The 17414-nt window shown below is 42.1% G+C and overlaps 1 protein-coding gene across 3 annotated transcripts in view; it reads right to left on the minus strand.

Moving 5' to 3' along the window:
- Positions 1 to 650: 650 nt before the first annotated feature.
- Positions 651 to 17414, minus strand: part of SETBP1 (SET binding protein 1) — a 363307-nt gene continuing 346543 nt past the window's right edge. For all 3 annotated transcript variants that reach the window (XM_059139956.1, XM_059139957.1, XM_059139958.1), the window contains one exon: positions 651 to 6076. In XM_059139956.1, coding sequence (XP_058995939.1) covers positions 5454 to 6076 — 623 coding nt within the window. In that variant the 3' untranslated portion in view covers positions 651 to 5453. The remainder of the gene's footprint in view (positions 6077 to 17414) is intronic.

The raw sequence follows: 17414 nt of genomic DNA on the forward strand, positions 1-17414 counted from the left end.
GAGAAGAAAGTGCCAGCCTGGCGGCCCCTCCACTTCTCCTGGGACACCATCAGTTTTACCGCTTGCCGTGTTTCACTTAGAACGGCGAGTTTGTTTTTCACACTCAGGCCTTGTAAGTTCCTTCAGAACAAGGACTTCTCACTCCTGGCTCTTGTCCTCATGGTCTTGTTCAGACTGGTGGACGTTGGCTAGGTGACCCCTAACTGGCTATAGTTGATTAACTAGCCTTTCCTATCACTCCAAACTTGAACTCCAGCCAGGAATCTATCCTTCAGATATCTGACATCATGGGATATTTGGTAAGAAAGTTTAATCCCTATCCACAATGTTCAAAAAATCTAGGGCAGGATGGGTCTCCAACATCATACGACAAGCTTTGATTGCTTTCAGCAGAGGTTCTGACTGGTTCTTTGAATCAGCCATTGGCTTTATGTTCAGGTGTAATGTATTCTGAACAGTAATCCAGTAAATCAGTCTCAAATCCTGCGCCAAACATTCTTCCCAGATTCAGACAAAAGGCAGAAGTTTGGTTAGAATTTTCTCAATGATTCTCTGTCCAGTTTGTGTGAGCAAAGACCCCCCAAATACTATTAAACTCCTTAGTGATGTGAACCAGATGGAAAATAAAACAAAAGAATTCACAACTCATGTTAGACTGAATTGAATGTCTTTAATTTCACACAATGAATAACATATGAATAGGATTAACTTTTTTTTTTTAATAGTTAAGTGCTCTATACTGTGCTAACCTGATCTGGTAGCGAAAAAGACTGAGCTTTCTTTTAGAAAAAATGTTTAAAACCCAACATCTAAGACCATGGAGGAGCATGACAGTAAAGCATGCCAGATGTATCTACGCCTCAAATAACAGCAAGTCCGTGTTCATTTTAAATGTACAAAAATGCTTTATGAATAAAAACTGTTACAAAAAGAACATTTCAAACAATGTACAATTTTCTTGCCTCTATATTCAATAAAATACAAATACATTTTTTGTTCTAAAATATGTTTACATACAATCAAAGTAGAACATGCAAATTACACTTTAAAAAAGGCTTTTAAAAACCACTTATGAATACAAACTAAAAATTAGCCAGCACGACTTATAAGACAATCTTGTGCCCCATTTTTTTCTTTTGAAATATATATATACATATTTAACACATCATGTGCATTTATTATTATTTAAGAAATAGATTTTTTAAAAAAGGAAGAAAAGAAAGACACCAACCTAGGTTGGAACTGCTCTTCAGTGTTGACCGGTGGCAGCTCTTCTCAATCCTTCCCCCCTGTAGTGTTTATTATACCTGGGGAAGTGGTAATCGATATCCAGGAAGTTTCTTCCTTGGTTGATATGTGCTTCTAAGACTGTTCCCCAAATGACCGAGTCCCACGGGAGGGAAGACTCATCAGTGGGGCAAACTCTCCAAGAAACAAGAGGCAGAGGGAGCCTTGTATTGTGGAAAGAAACTTTAAAAAACACCAAGAAAATGCTACGGTATATTACAGTTTGAGTTTCTAGGCACTGTGATGACATTATCTGTAAGCTCTGGCATTTGGACCATTGTGATACTAGAGGGTAGTGTTGAGAATAATGTCTATATTTATCTACTCTTACATGATGAAAAGGACTGAAAATCCCGCAATGTAACACTTAAATGGCTTCTGAGGCATTTCGGCTTCTGCCACCCCGTCTCTCTCCATGCTACAGTTGGCATTTAAAGGCTTTGGAAATATATGTATAGACTTCAGACAGTTCCCAGGTAAATCTTCCTAGTGGTAGGGGAAAAATATTCTCCAAAAACTCATTGTCTGAATATCGTTGGGTCATAAGCTGTAGGAGTGGGATTTTTCTCCAAAAGTACTAAACCCAAATCCTTTATGATCTGCATGTAGTACATCACCTGATACTATAATTCTGTCACCACTTGCTTATCATATTTATAGAGCCAGCAATGTGCAGAGCACAAATTCCGGCTGCCATGGAACATGGTCTCCCACTCCGGACAGTAGCCAAGTTAACATGCTAATCCTCTGTCAGCCCTTAGTCACCTACTCTGGGCTGTCAGTGGTTGTTGAGTCCCGGTCCTGCCAAGTCACAACCCAGCCCCTGACATGCTCTCCTTTCTTTTGACCTATCTTCCCTGGGTTGTAGCCAGAGCCATGCTATTTGAGGAAGTCAGACTTCTGGATCTTTCATCTGAGATGAGGGGTTGAAAAGCAAGTGGCTCCTCAGCCACTAAGGAGGGTAGATCAGAAGACCCATCATCACCTAGAAGGAGGCTTCTGCATCTCAGTTTATCCTCTGCTCACCCCTAATCAGACTCTCTATAAGTGGGTTCACGCTTGCTTGCTGAAGGAAAGGATTCCAGAAAAACAAAACAAAACAAGAGATTTCTAATGAAATAATTTGTGGAGGTGTTTATGGAGTCCTATACATCCCAAAGGACATCTTCCGTAAATAAAAATGCAGCCCCAGAAGGCAGTGTTGACTGGCTAGAGATGCCTCGGTCCAGGTCAAGATTGCTGGGGCTCTCATCCTGGGTCTACAGCAAATGAGAGGTGAAACTAGACTGGCCCAGTGTTGAGCCTGGACAGGAGAGGTGAGGCTAATGGGAAGGCGTTAGAGAATAAGGAGAAGGTTGTACCAGTGAGAGGAGTTAAGTTAATGGAAGGTAGAAGAAAAAGGGAAAGGTCACGTGACATGGAAGGGGCACTGGGCAGGGGAGAGAGGAGGTTGCCAGGTGCTGGGACTTGCTTCCACCTTCCATGGGTTTATTCAGCATGTCTCACCCTGGCTCCTCTGCAGTTTTCTAATCTATTTTTAGGGTCCTAAGTATGGAGGATTTGTATTTAAGTCACATGACAACTGTAGAACTGAGTTTATGTATAAGTGAGAAGCCTGCTGTATCCCTCCAGGAATGCCTTACCTTGGTCTGGAAATTCTAATGCCTCCTTAACTTTTCTGAAATTCCTCTCCAACTAGAGGTTAATGTCAATTAGGGGTGGGGGTCCTTCTTTAAGAAGTTTAGAGAGGGGCCAGCCCATTCTCGTCTGCAGGAAGGTTTAGTCTGCTCACAGTCTTGGTGGGGGAAATGCCTGGAAGAAGGGTAAAAGCAAGAATGAAGGAAATGATTTTTCAAAGCCTGACAGGAGAGAAATCCCTTTATGGTTTAATTGGAATGAAAATGGTTGCTCTTTCATGGCAACGGTGGGGTGAGCGGGGCTAATTTAAATCTTCCTCTCCGGTGACTTTAGAACCACTCAGACATGGCTTAGGAATGACAAATTGAAAGTGGCTGGTTTGATTTTGCTGTTCAACTTGTGTGAAATGCCAAAGGTCCACCTAGGTCACAAACGGAGTATCTATGATATAAGCTTTAAAGTACAGGAGAATGCATCCCTTTAAACTTACATATTACTAGGATTAAATGTGACTGACCTAGTGGGGAGCAAATGATGTTAAGTCCAAGGTGACGGGGCAGAATAGGATGGCTCTGTGGGTAATTTCACCCAATTGTTGGTGCCATGACAGAGCAGTGATGTTCGCAAGCATATAAACTTGGGATTTTTAAAAATTTACTCCCATAGATATCCCATCCCTTATTCTCCTGTGTTCCCAACAAAAATCCATCTCTCTCTAAGGAAATAGTGTTGTGTTTTGAAGTGATAATACAATTTCCAGCCAGTCCCAAGTTCCTGTAAAGAATCTTAATTTGGAGGTAAACCAGATATTCTAATTCCTATTAGAAAATTGAATTCTGTCTCTCAGTGTCTCTCTTTTTATAATCTACCATGCCAGGTGTTTGATGTCTTGGGGAAGGTAAGGGGAGGAGGAAGGGAGGAAATCAAAAATACTTATTTGAAATTTCCACATCTGACTTTTAGAAAACATCTACGGCGATGGAATAACTTCATATTCATTCTGAGTCTTCTTAACATGTTTCACTTGAGCTGTGGAAATGGGTGTTAGAGATGGAATATCTGTCCACGCTAAACCGATGGCTAGAGTACAACTTGGATGAGAAATGTACAGTTGAAATTGACCATTTAAAAGACGATTTGTCACACACAGTTTGCATCCATGCAGACTGATAGATTTATAATTACATTATGTACAAAAATGTTTTAGTTTATTAAGGCAACCACAATTTGGATACTTTGTCCAAGGTGGCTTGATACAATTGGAGTGGTGATACCCTTTGAGCATTTTCTTTTCTTTCTTTCTTTTTTTTCCAGATAAGAACACTTAATCCCATTTGCTTTTAAGAAATAATTACCAAGAGATAATGGACTTATTCTATTGTCTTGTTGTTTCCTTTTTTCAATGACTTACGATAGTTACTTGTATGAAAATTCACATACCAAGGCATTGCTAGACATTTGTCTTTCTGGTGGGTCTGGGGTTTCAATTTTTGGTGATTTGTCAGTTATTCCATTTGCTATGGGTTATTAAAACCATTTTATTCTGCCTATTCTCTGCTGATATGTTTTAAGTATAAAAATAACCTGGTTGACACCCCGGCCAACATATCCTCGGCTGCTCTAAATCACTTATTAAAAAGGCTCTATCAATACTGAGTATCTCTGTCTCACAATGATTGGGATTCAAAGCCAAGTTCCTTGGGACAGCATGCCAAGGGTGAACATTACAACACACATAAAGTTTACATTATTTAGGTGTGTACCAAGGAAAAGAAGGCAACAAGTAAGTTAATGAAAAGGTATATGGAAATACAACAGGCAAAGGAAAACTAGGAACCGACTACGCTAAGTATCAGTGTGTGGTACAGAGGAGACATACAGAAGGATCTGGATCCACGTCTAAGGTTGCCTATCACTAGCATTCCACCTTCTGATGACGAATCCATCTGGGAAACTGTATGGTTAATGGAAAGATTCAGGTCACCTGAAGATGATGTTGGTGCCCCGAAGCCTAGCCGAGCTTGGAAAAACCAAAATAAAAGTAAAAACCAAGTAAATGGAAATGGGTTACAACAAAGCCAGTCGAGAAATTTGCAGCTTTTCTCCCCTTGGAATGTTTCCTAATTGAGGGTGCTTCCCTTTCAATTTTCCTGGCCAGCAAATGCAATGGAATCAGAGACGCACCTTGGATGCAGGAGGTCGGGTGGCTGTCGGAGAGCACCACCGGCTTTCTGCTCCTCCATGGGTCTTCTGCTCGCCTGCAAAGGATCTAGCCATACTGAAGTGCCGCGTGGTTTGCAACTGCTGTGTGAAGCACAGACAAGCTTCTTTTGAAGGCGTCCCCCTGCTTTGCTTTCCCAAGAGCTACTGTTGGCTCCACCCCGTCATCGGGCGCGATTCTGCCTGCCCAGCTTCTGGAGAGAAGGGCATCGGTGTCCCTGCAGCGTGGGATTCTGCCCCCACCCCGGCTCACTGCACTTCCAATGTGTCAGTTCCCCCAGCCCCAGGTTCAGACGCCCAGACCCACCCTAGGGAAGGCCATCACTCTCACTCCCTCGGGACTTCCTCTGCCTTTTGGCCTTCACCTCCTCTTCCTGGGGCAGGGGCTGCTGCGGGGGCGGCTGCTGCAGGGGCTGAGCAGGAGGCTGAGGTTTGTGTTTCCTCTTCCCTCCTCCTCGGGGGGTCTTGGGCAGGGGTGGGGGAGGCGGGGGCGGCGGCGGAGGCGGGGGCGGGAGGGGCGGCGGGGGCGGCGGGGGCAGGGGCGGCGCCTCCCGGGCCATGTGGATGACCGCCTCGATGGTGGCCATGATGGTGTCTTGAGTGGCCGCTGGCTCCAAGACGAGCGGGCTGAGGCTCGGCTTCTGCCCCCTCTTGCTGGGAAGGTCGATGCATTTTTCCAGCACCGGCATTTGGTCTCTGGAGTCCTCGTCGAACTGCGTGGGCTGCTTTCGCGGACGCCCTCTCCTCTTCTTGACGAAGTTGTTGCCTGTCTTTGATTGTCTCTGCAGCCGCTTGGCCTTTAGGATCTTGTTCACGTGGTCCAGGTTCTTCTTGGTGGACAGGATCTTGGAGTAGTTGCACATCTTGCGCACCTCGCACTGGATGGCCTCGATCTCCCGCCGCTTGAATCGCTTCTTCAGGGAGGAGCTGGCTGCAGGAGGGGAAGAGAGAAGGTTGAGCACCAGAGGCAAGCCGCCCGAAACCCCGCCTGTGTAGGGACGACTGGCACTGTACTTGGCCGTGACGACCCTGGAAAAGCAATGCTATGGATGTGACCCGGTAACTCTTCTTCCTTTCTCTTTATGGAAACTGAAAATAATAAAAATAGTAAGTATCTTCTGTGTACACGGCATTCCTTCTATACCATTTCCATCTTCACAATAATTCTGTGAAATACCCTTGTTGCTGTTTTTGAGACTTAGAAACTGAAGCTCAGACCTTGTAGGAAACTCTGCCCTGGTGGTCAAGGTCAGACTTGGTGTTCCCATGACCTTTCCCTATTAAAACTTTTTTTTTTTTATTCAGCCCTGTGACATTTGATCTGACGGAATTTAGGATTAGGTTATGCTTTCTTTTTTTGTAGATGCTGGATGCAAAAAATGACAAATAGTCCTTTATAAAAAGCAATCTGGATCATTCATTCCTACTACCAACCTCACAAAAGATACACATTGACCTTGACACACCTTGTACAGGAACCCCCTTACCTCTAATCCTCTTCTACTGACAGAAAGGGGGATTATTTTCTAGGACACTCTACCTGAGATGACACCATTTCTCTAACTTTTGCCCCCAGTGTTCTGGATTTGTCAAGCTGCCTGAAGTGTCCCACTGACTGAACGACTAACCAATTCATCCTCTGGAAACCTTGAGGGAAATCAGCCAGATGTTTCTGAGTCATTCACACTCCCCATACTGGGCTGTCGGTTGTCTGCAAAGAGTTCTTTTCATGTCTTGCTGGCCAGATGCACCTGTACTCTTGGAGTCAAACTTCTAGTCTCCAGAAGTCTGGTATTGCCACCACTAACCAGCCTTCGGAACCCCTTCCCCTGCAAGTTCAGACACTGTGAAGTGTGAATGGCTTCAAGACGTAGCGGACCTTTCCTCCTTTAGGTCATTCTTTCTCCCTGTGCTGTTTCTGAGCACGCATGTACATGCAAGTACAACCATGTGTGTACCCACACGCATGCGTGTGCACTCACACATACTCTGCTGCCCTGTCTCCACACTGGCCCCTCCCTTTTTATGAACCCAAGAGGTGTGTCCTCACTTAGTTTTTTTTGCTGCTGTGATATACCCTAAATGCTCAACTCCAAGGACGCCCATGGAGAAGACGCCGACCCTTACTAAACATTACTGAGACCGAAAGGAAATGTGTTTATTCTGGCATCATGGTTTGCTGTGTTATTCTAGGTTTTTTTCAACTAGTAGAGAGGCGGAGTAAATTATCTTGAGGGAAATGAGGAATAAAAATGCTGAAAACATGGATACCACTCTCGCTTATTCTGGGGCACTCCCACTTTATTCCTTTCCCTGCTTCATTCCCTTTCTCTCTCATGCTGTGCCTGACACAGAATTCCAAGAGGGGATCATTTGAAGTTATTTACACCACTGGCTTTATGGAGTGGGAAGCTCTAAGTCCCACAGGACAGGTCAAAATGTTACTGCTTTCGGCCCAAGGTCGTTGTAAGACTTACTGAGCAACGAATAACTACTGAACAATCTTTAAAATAAGTTATAAAGATCAAAATAGAACAAAGCCAGAGTGAGCTTCTGAGTATAAAAATAAATTGTTTGTAGTTGGTGTTGTGAAAGGAAAAAGGTTGCTCAATTGTAGGTTCTCGGATGTGGAGGCAAATTTTTGTCCATCTTTATGTCCCTCACACAGCGTGGCATGGTGCCTTGCCCATGGGCGTTGTTTAAAAATTGTCTTCGGACTGATGAATCACACTAATCATTGCTGCCTTAGAATCAAAGGCTTCTCTAGAAGAGATCTAGTTTGGATTCTAAAGCAACCACTGCAAACAGAGCGATAGAAAGAGCTCGCAAGCCTCCAGGTCCCAGCCAGGCAATCTACCTTCTCCGCCCAGTTGGGGAGTAACAAAATGAGTCGGAGGTTCTCCACACACCTCACGCATTCTTCCCATTACAGATGGCATCTGCAATTTCCCTTTTTATCAGTTTATCTCATCTTTGGGGAAGAAAGTGCTATGGAATATATCATATAGCATACAGGTAAAAAGTAAAAACATTTTTAGGCAATTATCTGGCAATATTCCAGCTGAATAAACCTGGAAAACTCTATGAGCTGCGGGTCACTGGGGATCAACACAAGCACTGGCTTGTCTCTCGCTGTGTTTTCTTTTTAGCATGAAGTGCCAAAAACAAACAAACAAAACCTAGTAGATAATACCGTATTCAGTAATTTATTCTGTGCTGTATATATTTTATTAAGCCCTTGCATTGAAAAGTGATTATGAAATCAGTTGATTCTGAGTAGTGTAAACGTACCAAACAGTACTAAAAATATCATTAGCAACTCCTTTGCACCCACCATTCACATTGCACAAATGTTAACTTTCACCATATATGCATTATTTTTTTAAGGAAAGAAAATACAGCTTTAGCTCAATCAGTGTCCTTTCTCCTTTCTTTTCCTTTCCTTCCCCTCCTCTTTCCTTCCCACGCTTGTATTTATACTTTTACTGCATATGCATGAACCCATATTAGGAAAAATGACCAGGCTGAAACTACCTAACCCTGGTGATGCTGTAAGGAAGTGGGGACCCTTGCACACTGTTGGTGGGAGTGGAAACTCAGATCATCATATCAGAGAGCAGCTGGGCAGTGACCACTAGCACCGAAGATGGGCATGCTTAATGCCCCAGAGATTGTGTTCAGGCTGCCTCCTTTACTCATTTGTAGCAGGAGGCTGAGGATGTATAACGATGTTCCTTGAAGCTCAGAAGACTGAAAACAATCTAAATGTTAAAGGTGTAATTAATCAGTTGTGATACAGTCAAACAATAGAATATTATACATCTGTCAAAAGGAAAAAGCTACACATAATATATTAGTGTGGTTAAATCTAAAAAAAAAGTTGGATAACAAAAGTGAATAAAAGTACTTGTAAATATACTATTTATAAAATTATAAAAACAAACAGATCCCTTGGATTTTTATTTCATTTTCAATGTCCAGGTGCAGAGGTTTAAAGTAAATACAATGCTGAAGCTCAATTTTGAGTTAAAGGCTAGCTGGCTGAGATTTCATTCTTCCCTCTCTCCAAAGCTACCCCATGACCCTTTAGTAAGCCTCTGGTGGAGTGCTGTCTAGTACAAGTTTCTGCAGTCGTGGCAATATTCTATATCTGTGCTGTCCTATTTGGTAGCCCCTAACCACATGTGGCTACTAAGCCCCTGAAATGTGGCTGATGTGACAGAGAAACTGCATTTTTAATTTAACTTGTATCTAAATAGCTCCACGTGGCTAGTGGTTACCATACGGGGCAGCTCAGCTCTTGTTCCCACACCACGAAATAAGGAGGTACACTGGGTTCATTCAAGAAAACACAGACTGTGGGGAATTCTGGGCACACCACCTGGGGGATTTCACAAATAAAATGCAAGGAAAGAAAGGCAGGGAAGGGGGTGAAACTGTACATTAAAAGAGACTTAAGAGATAAAAGGACCACATTTTGCTTCCAGTTTAAACAAACTGTCAAAAGAGATCATATTTCATGAGTTCATGGAATTCTGAATACTGTCTGGGCATTTCATGATATTATTTAACCACTGTTTATTTTCTTAGGTGTTTGGTAATTGCGTTATGATAATTTTTTAAAGTGCTCATCTTTTAGGAATATTTGCTGAACTATTTATAGGTACAGTCACACGGTATCATCTGGGATCAGCTTCGGAATAACAAGGAAGGGAGGAGGTGAGTAGAAGCATTGACGAAGTAAGATTGAAGTGATATTGTTGAGCCTAAGTGATGGGCACACAGAGGTTTATTATGCTATTCTGCTTACTTTGGCATATACTCGATAATTCCATAATACGTAGTTAAAAACCTATACATGGTAAGTGCCAATAAAATATCTTTCTTATAATCTTGGGACAGTAGAGTGCAGGGGTTCTATTTAAGCTAAATCATTTTTGAAGGGTAAGGAATGTCCTCAGTGAAAGGCATACATCATCTCCCTAGAAAATTCCTACTGGTAGCTACCCTCCTGGCTTAATGGGATGGGAGAAGGAATGAGTGCTCTGGGTTTTACGCTGTGATGAAATGACTAAACATATCAGGACCCAGTTTCCATGATGCCATCAGATGTGAAGACTTAATATCCCTCTTTCTTTTTGACATTAGAAGCATTGGAGGAAGGGGTTCATATTTACTGGACATCTGAATATTATTTTTGTCCCTGCATGCACAACCCAAATATTTCAGTTGGGGTTTGTTCCCCCTGCGTGTGAACCACAGCAGAATGCAGGGCGGCGGGAAGGACTCTTCAGGGGCAGGTGGAAATCCTGAACAAGGACGAATCTTTTAGCCCCTCTGGATCTCTCTTTCTTCATCTATTGCATTGGACAGTTAGACAGATGCTCTCAAAATTCCCTTCTAGATTTAATGATTGCTGTTATTCTTTCCTATTCTCATTATCCATTGCCTTTCCAAATGTGAGGTGGCTTTCTACAACATTTACTCCCTCTAATGATTTTGAAATCCTAGTGGTGGGGGGGTGGGGCGGGGACTTTGGACTTGGCAGGGTTTGATATTCACAAATCTTTCTTCTTATTGCTTATGATTTCATTGTCCCTCTAAATGTTTTCAGATTTTTCTCTCTTCAAATTGTTTCATTATTAGACAGTAATTTCTGGGCTCTTGCAGCAAAGATTGATTCCATATTTGCTCTCCTTCTTATAATGGATCCATATCTCAACTGTTCTTTGTTAGTTTTAAAAAATAATTATGAGTGGCCAAGGCACAATGAAAATTCATGTCTTCATAACTCTGCAAAGCAAATCATCTTCTAGACCTTTCTCTGTCTTTAAAATTGTCATGCAAATGGTTGACTTGGTTTTGGGCCCAGATCTAGCTTTTCTATCTTTCTGCTCCCATTATCGGAGGATTGGCTCATCGGCATTGTGGATTTTGTCACATCTTTTATGATAATCAGAGACTGGACTTAGCCCTGTGTTTTGTGCTCTGACTTTGCAGATGGAGGACAGGGACCGTGCGCAAGATAAAAGCCCACAAGGCTTCATTACACAGAAGGTTGCCCCCAGATAGATGCTACTGGTTTGGAGACTACTTTGTCCACATGCAAGACACACCCTAGTTTAGGAAGTTCTGGGTGCATCAGGGGGAGTAAATTCATCTCTTGATTCATTAGGATGTTTCTTGCTGTTTAAATATCCCTACGGGGAGGTGGGGTAATCGTTGGGACGAAAGCCCTCTCTTTCCTTAACACTCCCAGAGTCCCCAGCACAGGCTTTTTCACATAGTCCTCCACGATCTGCTATACACTACGTGCTCAGCAAATACAAGCTCAAGGGAATTCACGCATTTAATGTTCTCCCATGAAATCAAGCATTTTGGAGGGAACTTTGTACTTAACTCAGTAATGATCTCTTGTTTTCCTAATGCTGCCTTTTATTTTTTAATGGGATGTATGAAGCAACTTGCCTTGGCATGCGCACGTTATTCCTTTTTCCTTAGAATTTAAATTAACCTTCTACGATCCGATCCTGGCCTTAAAGCCTCTTTTTTAAAAGAAGATGGCAAGTTGCCTCTGCTGCCAAGGCATCTGCAAGGCCGGGCACATCTGAGTTGCTCTTGGTCACCAGCAGAGTGCTATAGTACCGCTTTCCAATTTCAAAGCTGTAATTTAGAATTAAGGGTTAGCAGATGTGGGAGATTTGTCTCGATAGAAAGGTGCTTCCATTCTGTTTTTAAAGGCATCTTAATACAGGCTGGGGTTTCTCTGGAAACATGACTAACTTGTTCAAAGCACAGTCCCTGCTTGATTCTCTGAGGACAGCTTCCTAATAAACTCAGGGGTTTGTTGTGAGGTAACTTCCTGTCTGGGCTGCAATGGCTTGGGGGACCCCGGTTTGGTTGTGCTTATTTCACATTCTCCTGGGGACAAGCGATCACTGGTGGCGAAGTGGGCCTTTTGGGTGATGGCGAAAGGAAGTGTGGGGTGTTGCATTTTACATGGGGAGCTCGGAAGAGGCAAGGACCACCAGGGTGCCCCCCTCACCCCCAGATTCTCTGGGAGGCAGTACGGGCACGAGGGATCCAGGAACTAGCCTCACAGTCCACAGCCTCTGTGCCTTTCCAGCTCTGACCACCTCTTCCTTTAGCTACTTCCTTAGTGTGCTGCACATTCCCCACGGAGGAGACTCTACCAGGCCACGAGAAAAATATAGGAATAGTTTTATTTATATTATTTATATTTTATCTAAAAAATAAGAACTAAGCATCCTAATGCATAATATATGGAGCAACTGTGATGGCCTTACGCGAGCTATAAATGAGATGATGTATCACCCGTCAGAGTTGGCAGAAGGGACCCATGAGAAGGAGAGGCCACGTTCATTCAAAGGGTCGACAGGCATTCCATCAGTTTATTACTTTTGGGGTGTTGTCACGTCCTATATTCAAAATGCTACAGTAGGTCAGCCCTCCTCGTTCATTTTAGGAAATCAAGGTCTTTGAAAAGAAAAAAACAAAAACAAAATCTTTGAAATAAGATCAGGAATATCCATGAAGTAAGTTATATGCCATGCAGAGTTTTACTGATTTCCCTTAGCAAACTGTGTAAGAATTGCCATTTTCAGAGATGAATTTTGGCAATTTCTGGTATAAAAAGACAACGGTTCTAAATGTTCTCACCTTTTCTGAGCTGTCAATGGGCTGTCAGTAAAAAACACAAACAGAAACTTAATGTCTCGTTAGGGTAAAATGGGCAAGAACGTAACTGCTTTTCTGAAGAATCTCAATACTTGAGACAGCATTTTTGAAAGCTGATTGAAAATGTTTCCACTGTTTGGCAATTTTGTTGCTGAAACGATATATCGTAACCTATAAAATCCCTAAAATCTGCAAATTAAGAAATCTCGTAAACAGTTAACTTTCAAATGAAGAGTTTCGGAGATCTGAACTCATTAAAAAATGCAATGCCTTTTGATATGCCAGACCATCTGATTGTTAAGGAAGCTGGTTAGCCAGATTTCAACAACAACCTTTGCTTAATTGATGTAGGAGATTAAAAAAAAAAAGTATCCTGATTTAAGCTAAATGATGTACTTTCTCCTGTTGGATGTATGTTTATGTGAGATATCCTTTTAACCTACAACATCTACTAACAAATATTGAAACAAACAGACTTTGGAATCAGAGCTTATATTGCTTTATCCTAAGTGTTTAAAAAAAAAAACACCCAAGGTTTTCAAAAAGTATTCAAACTCATTAAATTGGCCCTCCTGAAATATTATTAGAAATATTAAAAGGAGTGTAAAATTTTGATGACAGTGAAAATATTTTTGTTTCATGAATAATACAAAATGAAACGAATTTTAAAATCATTTTAACGATATGATTTCAGAGGTATCTCAACCTTTTAAAGTTTATATTTTCAAAGATGAGCGCATACATTCTGAATACGTATTTACATGGGGGAACTGTTCAAAATGATGTTACTGATATTGCCACATGATCAAATACTGGGGCTGCTTTGAAGTTGTCCTATCTCTTTCTAAACTCCTGAAGCGTTTGTTCACTCAGTATTTAATTCTGGAGGATCTTAACTTTCTATGAGTGTGCGGCATAGGAAGCCTTCAAGCTTCTTGAAGACAGGCGCTGTGTGCTCTCCATTCTCTAACGGAGAGCGCAGTGCCTTTCTCACAGCGGATGCTTGCTTCAGATTTCTTGCCGGATTATTTCACATCGTAAGTTCCTGGAGACCAAAGCCTGGATATCATTAATCTTTATATTCCCTAGAGCCGCTTTAATTGAATCCCATGTAATTCTGTGGCCATCGGAAGAGCATCTCCTCCGTGGAGAGCTTCTACAATAGGACTTGAGGCCGATCTCCCATCTTCGGTTAGGCAGTCCTGAGGTCCTGCCGCCCAGGCTGACTTGTCTGACCCCAGGGGAATAATGCCAGTCATCTCAGGAGCTGAGTTTTGGGGGAACCACTTGTGGTTTTGGACAGATAAAGGTGGTGGTAACTTGTTTCCAGAGAGAACCAGCTGCTAGCCTTCTGGCTAGCAGAGAGCCTTCTGGGAGGTCACTGGGACTCGGGACTTGGGGGGCCTGAGAGGGTGGGTGATGCAAGGGAGCTCAGAGATGAGAAGACGTGACTGTCCCTGTCTCTAAGGTGCACTGGGCATATTGACCCCAGAGGGGTCCACAGAGGAGTCCTTCAGAGCTGGGAGTCTTTCTGGGGGGTGATACTTATTAGGGCTACTGTGGCTTCCTGGGCTGTTGGCACAAAGAGAATTGAGAGTCAGAGTACTCGGAAACAGGCATATGAAGGCCACTGAGGCCTCCTCTGTTCCTTTCAATTAACTTTGGCTTTTGTCTGCTGCCTGTGGCTCAAGCCCCAGCAGACTGACTAGACAAGTTGAGAGGCTGGAGAGAAATGCAGCGAAAGCCAAAAAGTTTGACGCTGCATCTGCTGAGTCTCACAGCACGCCAGGTGGTCACACGGCGGGGGTGGTCGCACCCTCTCAAAGGGCTCTTTATATTTCTTTTTTTCTTTCCTCTCAAACGTGGCATAACTGTATCTTTAACCATAAATACCACCCCTTATATAATACACCAATTATTGTAGCTGTGTGTTCGTACTTGATTGCGAGAGATTTTCTTTTTTAAATTTTGAAAGAAAGAAAGAAAGAAAGAAAGAAAGAAAGAAAAAGAAAAACAGGAAAGAACAAAGAGGAATGCACTAAACACGATCTTAAGAAAATGTTCACATGTTTAATATTTAGGCTCAGCTAAAATAAATCCTGTTGACCACACTAGCGTTTGAAGAGTTCCACCAAATTATAGGTAACCCATGCCTTATTTTCTTCCTGGTTTTAATAACTGCATTTGTTTATTTAAATACTCAGGCTGGTTACTTATGACCTGATAGAAAACATATTGCCTGAGACATTATGAGAATAAGGTTCTAGTCTAGACTTTTCACCCCTCAGTTCTGTGCTTCTAGAACTTGACTTCAAGGCAAGACCCTTACTAAATAAATACAATTCTGTTAAACATACAAACAAAAAAACCAAAGCAAACAAACAAAAAAGTCAAACACCTCTAAGTCTTCTCCGTTCCAGGTAAGACCTCTCACTTCCTTCATCTGTGTTTCCTATGTCATGAATTCTAGATTATATTCCATTTTGATCATGTTCCTCTGGAGGTTTTAGCGTCTGCCAAATCTCATCTTAAATTTTGGTGCCTGGAATTGAACTGATTTTCCAAGTATCAAATGATTATGCAAAAAGATCGAGTTGATTAATTTCTGTGATCAAGGCACTATGCTTCCGTTAATGAGTGCTATATAAAAAATAAATAAAACCTGCGAAGTCCCCCTCCCCCCCAGCAACATCACACTGTTGGCTCATATTAAATAGAAGCTCAATTAACTCCCTTAGATGCTTTCACATAAACTGCCACCAAACCTGGCCATTGCTATGTGGAATTGGTTTTTCAGCTGAAATACAAGCTTTCCATTTAAATCTGCAAAGTTTAATTTTATTGGTTTTAGTCCAGTGTTCTAGTCTGTTATGAAAGTTTTGAATCTTAATGTTGTTTTCTCAAAGACTGCCCAGATTTGTAGAATTTCCAGAGGGTTTGAGTACCCTCAGAGTTAACGACCATCCCTTTAACTCCTTCTAGGCATGAGTCAAGTGACTCAAAATGCATGTTACCGTTTTTCTCTTTATTGAGGTTTTTCAAGAAAAAATGGCAACTTATACCACAAAATATCCCTGTATTCTTTGTAAAAAGAACAAGCAATGTCTACCCACTGCTTGAGACTTTCCCGTATTTTTGTGTCTGGCTGGTTAGCAGATGAGGGATGTGCCGCAGAAACAAGGACTTTGCATGGCCTACAGGTGTGTGCCCAACTCTATTACTTCTGGCAGAGACGCTATTGCATCTGATGTTGGATTGGGGGTGGGGGGAATCTTACATTTTTCTTTTCTCCAGGGGGCAATTCTCCTGCCTTAGTGAGAAAAGAAAAGACAAGGAAAGGAAAAAAGAAAAAGAAAGTAAGAAAGAAAGAAAGAAAGAAAGAAAGAAAGAAAGAAAGAAAGGAGAAACCCAAACAATACTCGGTATGTGTCTAGTGCTTTTGAATTTCTGCTGGAATTCATTTTAATCACATACTCCACTAAAAGCCACCGAGGACTCCTATTTCAATATTAATCTTAATCTTTTGGGTCCCCTCTATGTTTCTTATATCTCTCTGGCAGCATTTCATATAGTCTGCCCTGTGTTAAGATTATGGGATTAATCTGCATTTCTCTCTCCTTTTAAACTGTGTTTTTTTAAGAACAAGAGCCATGCCTTATCCACTCTTATTCATTCTGGGAAGAAGCACTGACTGAGCCCACTCCGTGCCAGGCTCTGTGCTAGACACTCATTTCTATGCCTCCCTCCCTCCCCCATGTGACCACAGAGCTCAGCTGACTTACTTGAATTGGAATCAATCTACATGACTTGACCTAAACCAACACTTACTGTCTATTTTGTAAAGGCTGTGTGTGAAATATGAAAGGATTTATTGAAGGGGATCCAAATCACTGTAAATTAAATTAGATCTTTACATATTTCAGCTGTTCCCTACTCTCCTCAGAGCACATTAACTATTTGGAGTATCTAAGCTATGACCAAAAACAGGAAAGTACTGAAAAATATAGATTGATACCCAAACCACTGCATAGGTGAAGTGGAGATTCAACGGCCAAAGTAAGTTTGCAGTTTACTGAGAGTCTTTAAGAAAAGCAGCTTGAACATTTAAGCCCACCGACTGATTAAATTTATGGGGCCTCTGAAAAAGGGAGAAACATACATATTACATATTACTTATATTAAAAAATGGGAGGGCGCCTGGGTGGCTCAGTGGGTTACGCCGCTGCCTTCGGCTCAGGTCATGATCTCAGGTTCCTGGGATCGAGTCCCGCATCGGGCTCTCTGCTCAGCAGGGAGCCTGCTTCCTCCTCTCTCTCTCTGCCTGCCTCTCTGCCTACTTGTGGTCTCTCTCTGTCAAATAAATAAATAAAATCTTTTAAAAAAAAAATAAAAAAAATAAAAAATGGGAGCGAGAGAGAGGGACAGAGAGATAGAACATGAATGGTCTTTTCATTGCTGAACATTTGGATCAGAATTACATGGTATATTGTGGGGGAGTGGTCATATGTTTTCTTGGCAAATATCTATACATTCAAGTTCCAAGCGCTATGCCAGTAGTTTTTTTCGTTTCG

The sequence above is a fragment of the Mustela lutreola genome, chromosome 11 (genome assembly GCF_030435805.1).
Source record: "Mustela lutreola isolate mMusLut2 chromosome 11, mMusLut2.pri, whole genome shotgun sequence".
Lineage (NCBI taxonomy): Eukaryota > Metazoa > Chordata > Mammalia > Carnivora > Mustelidae > Mustela > Mustela lutreola.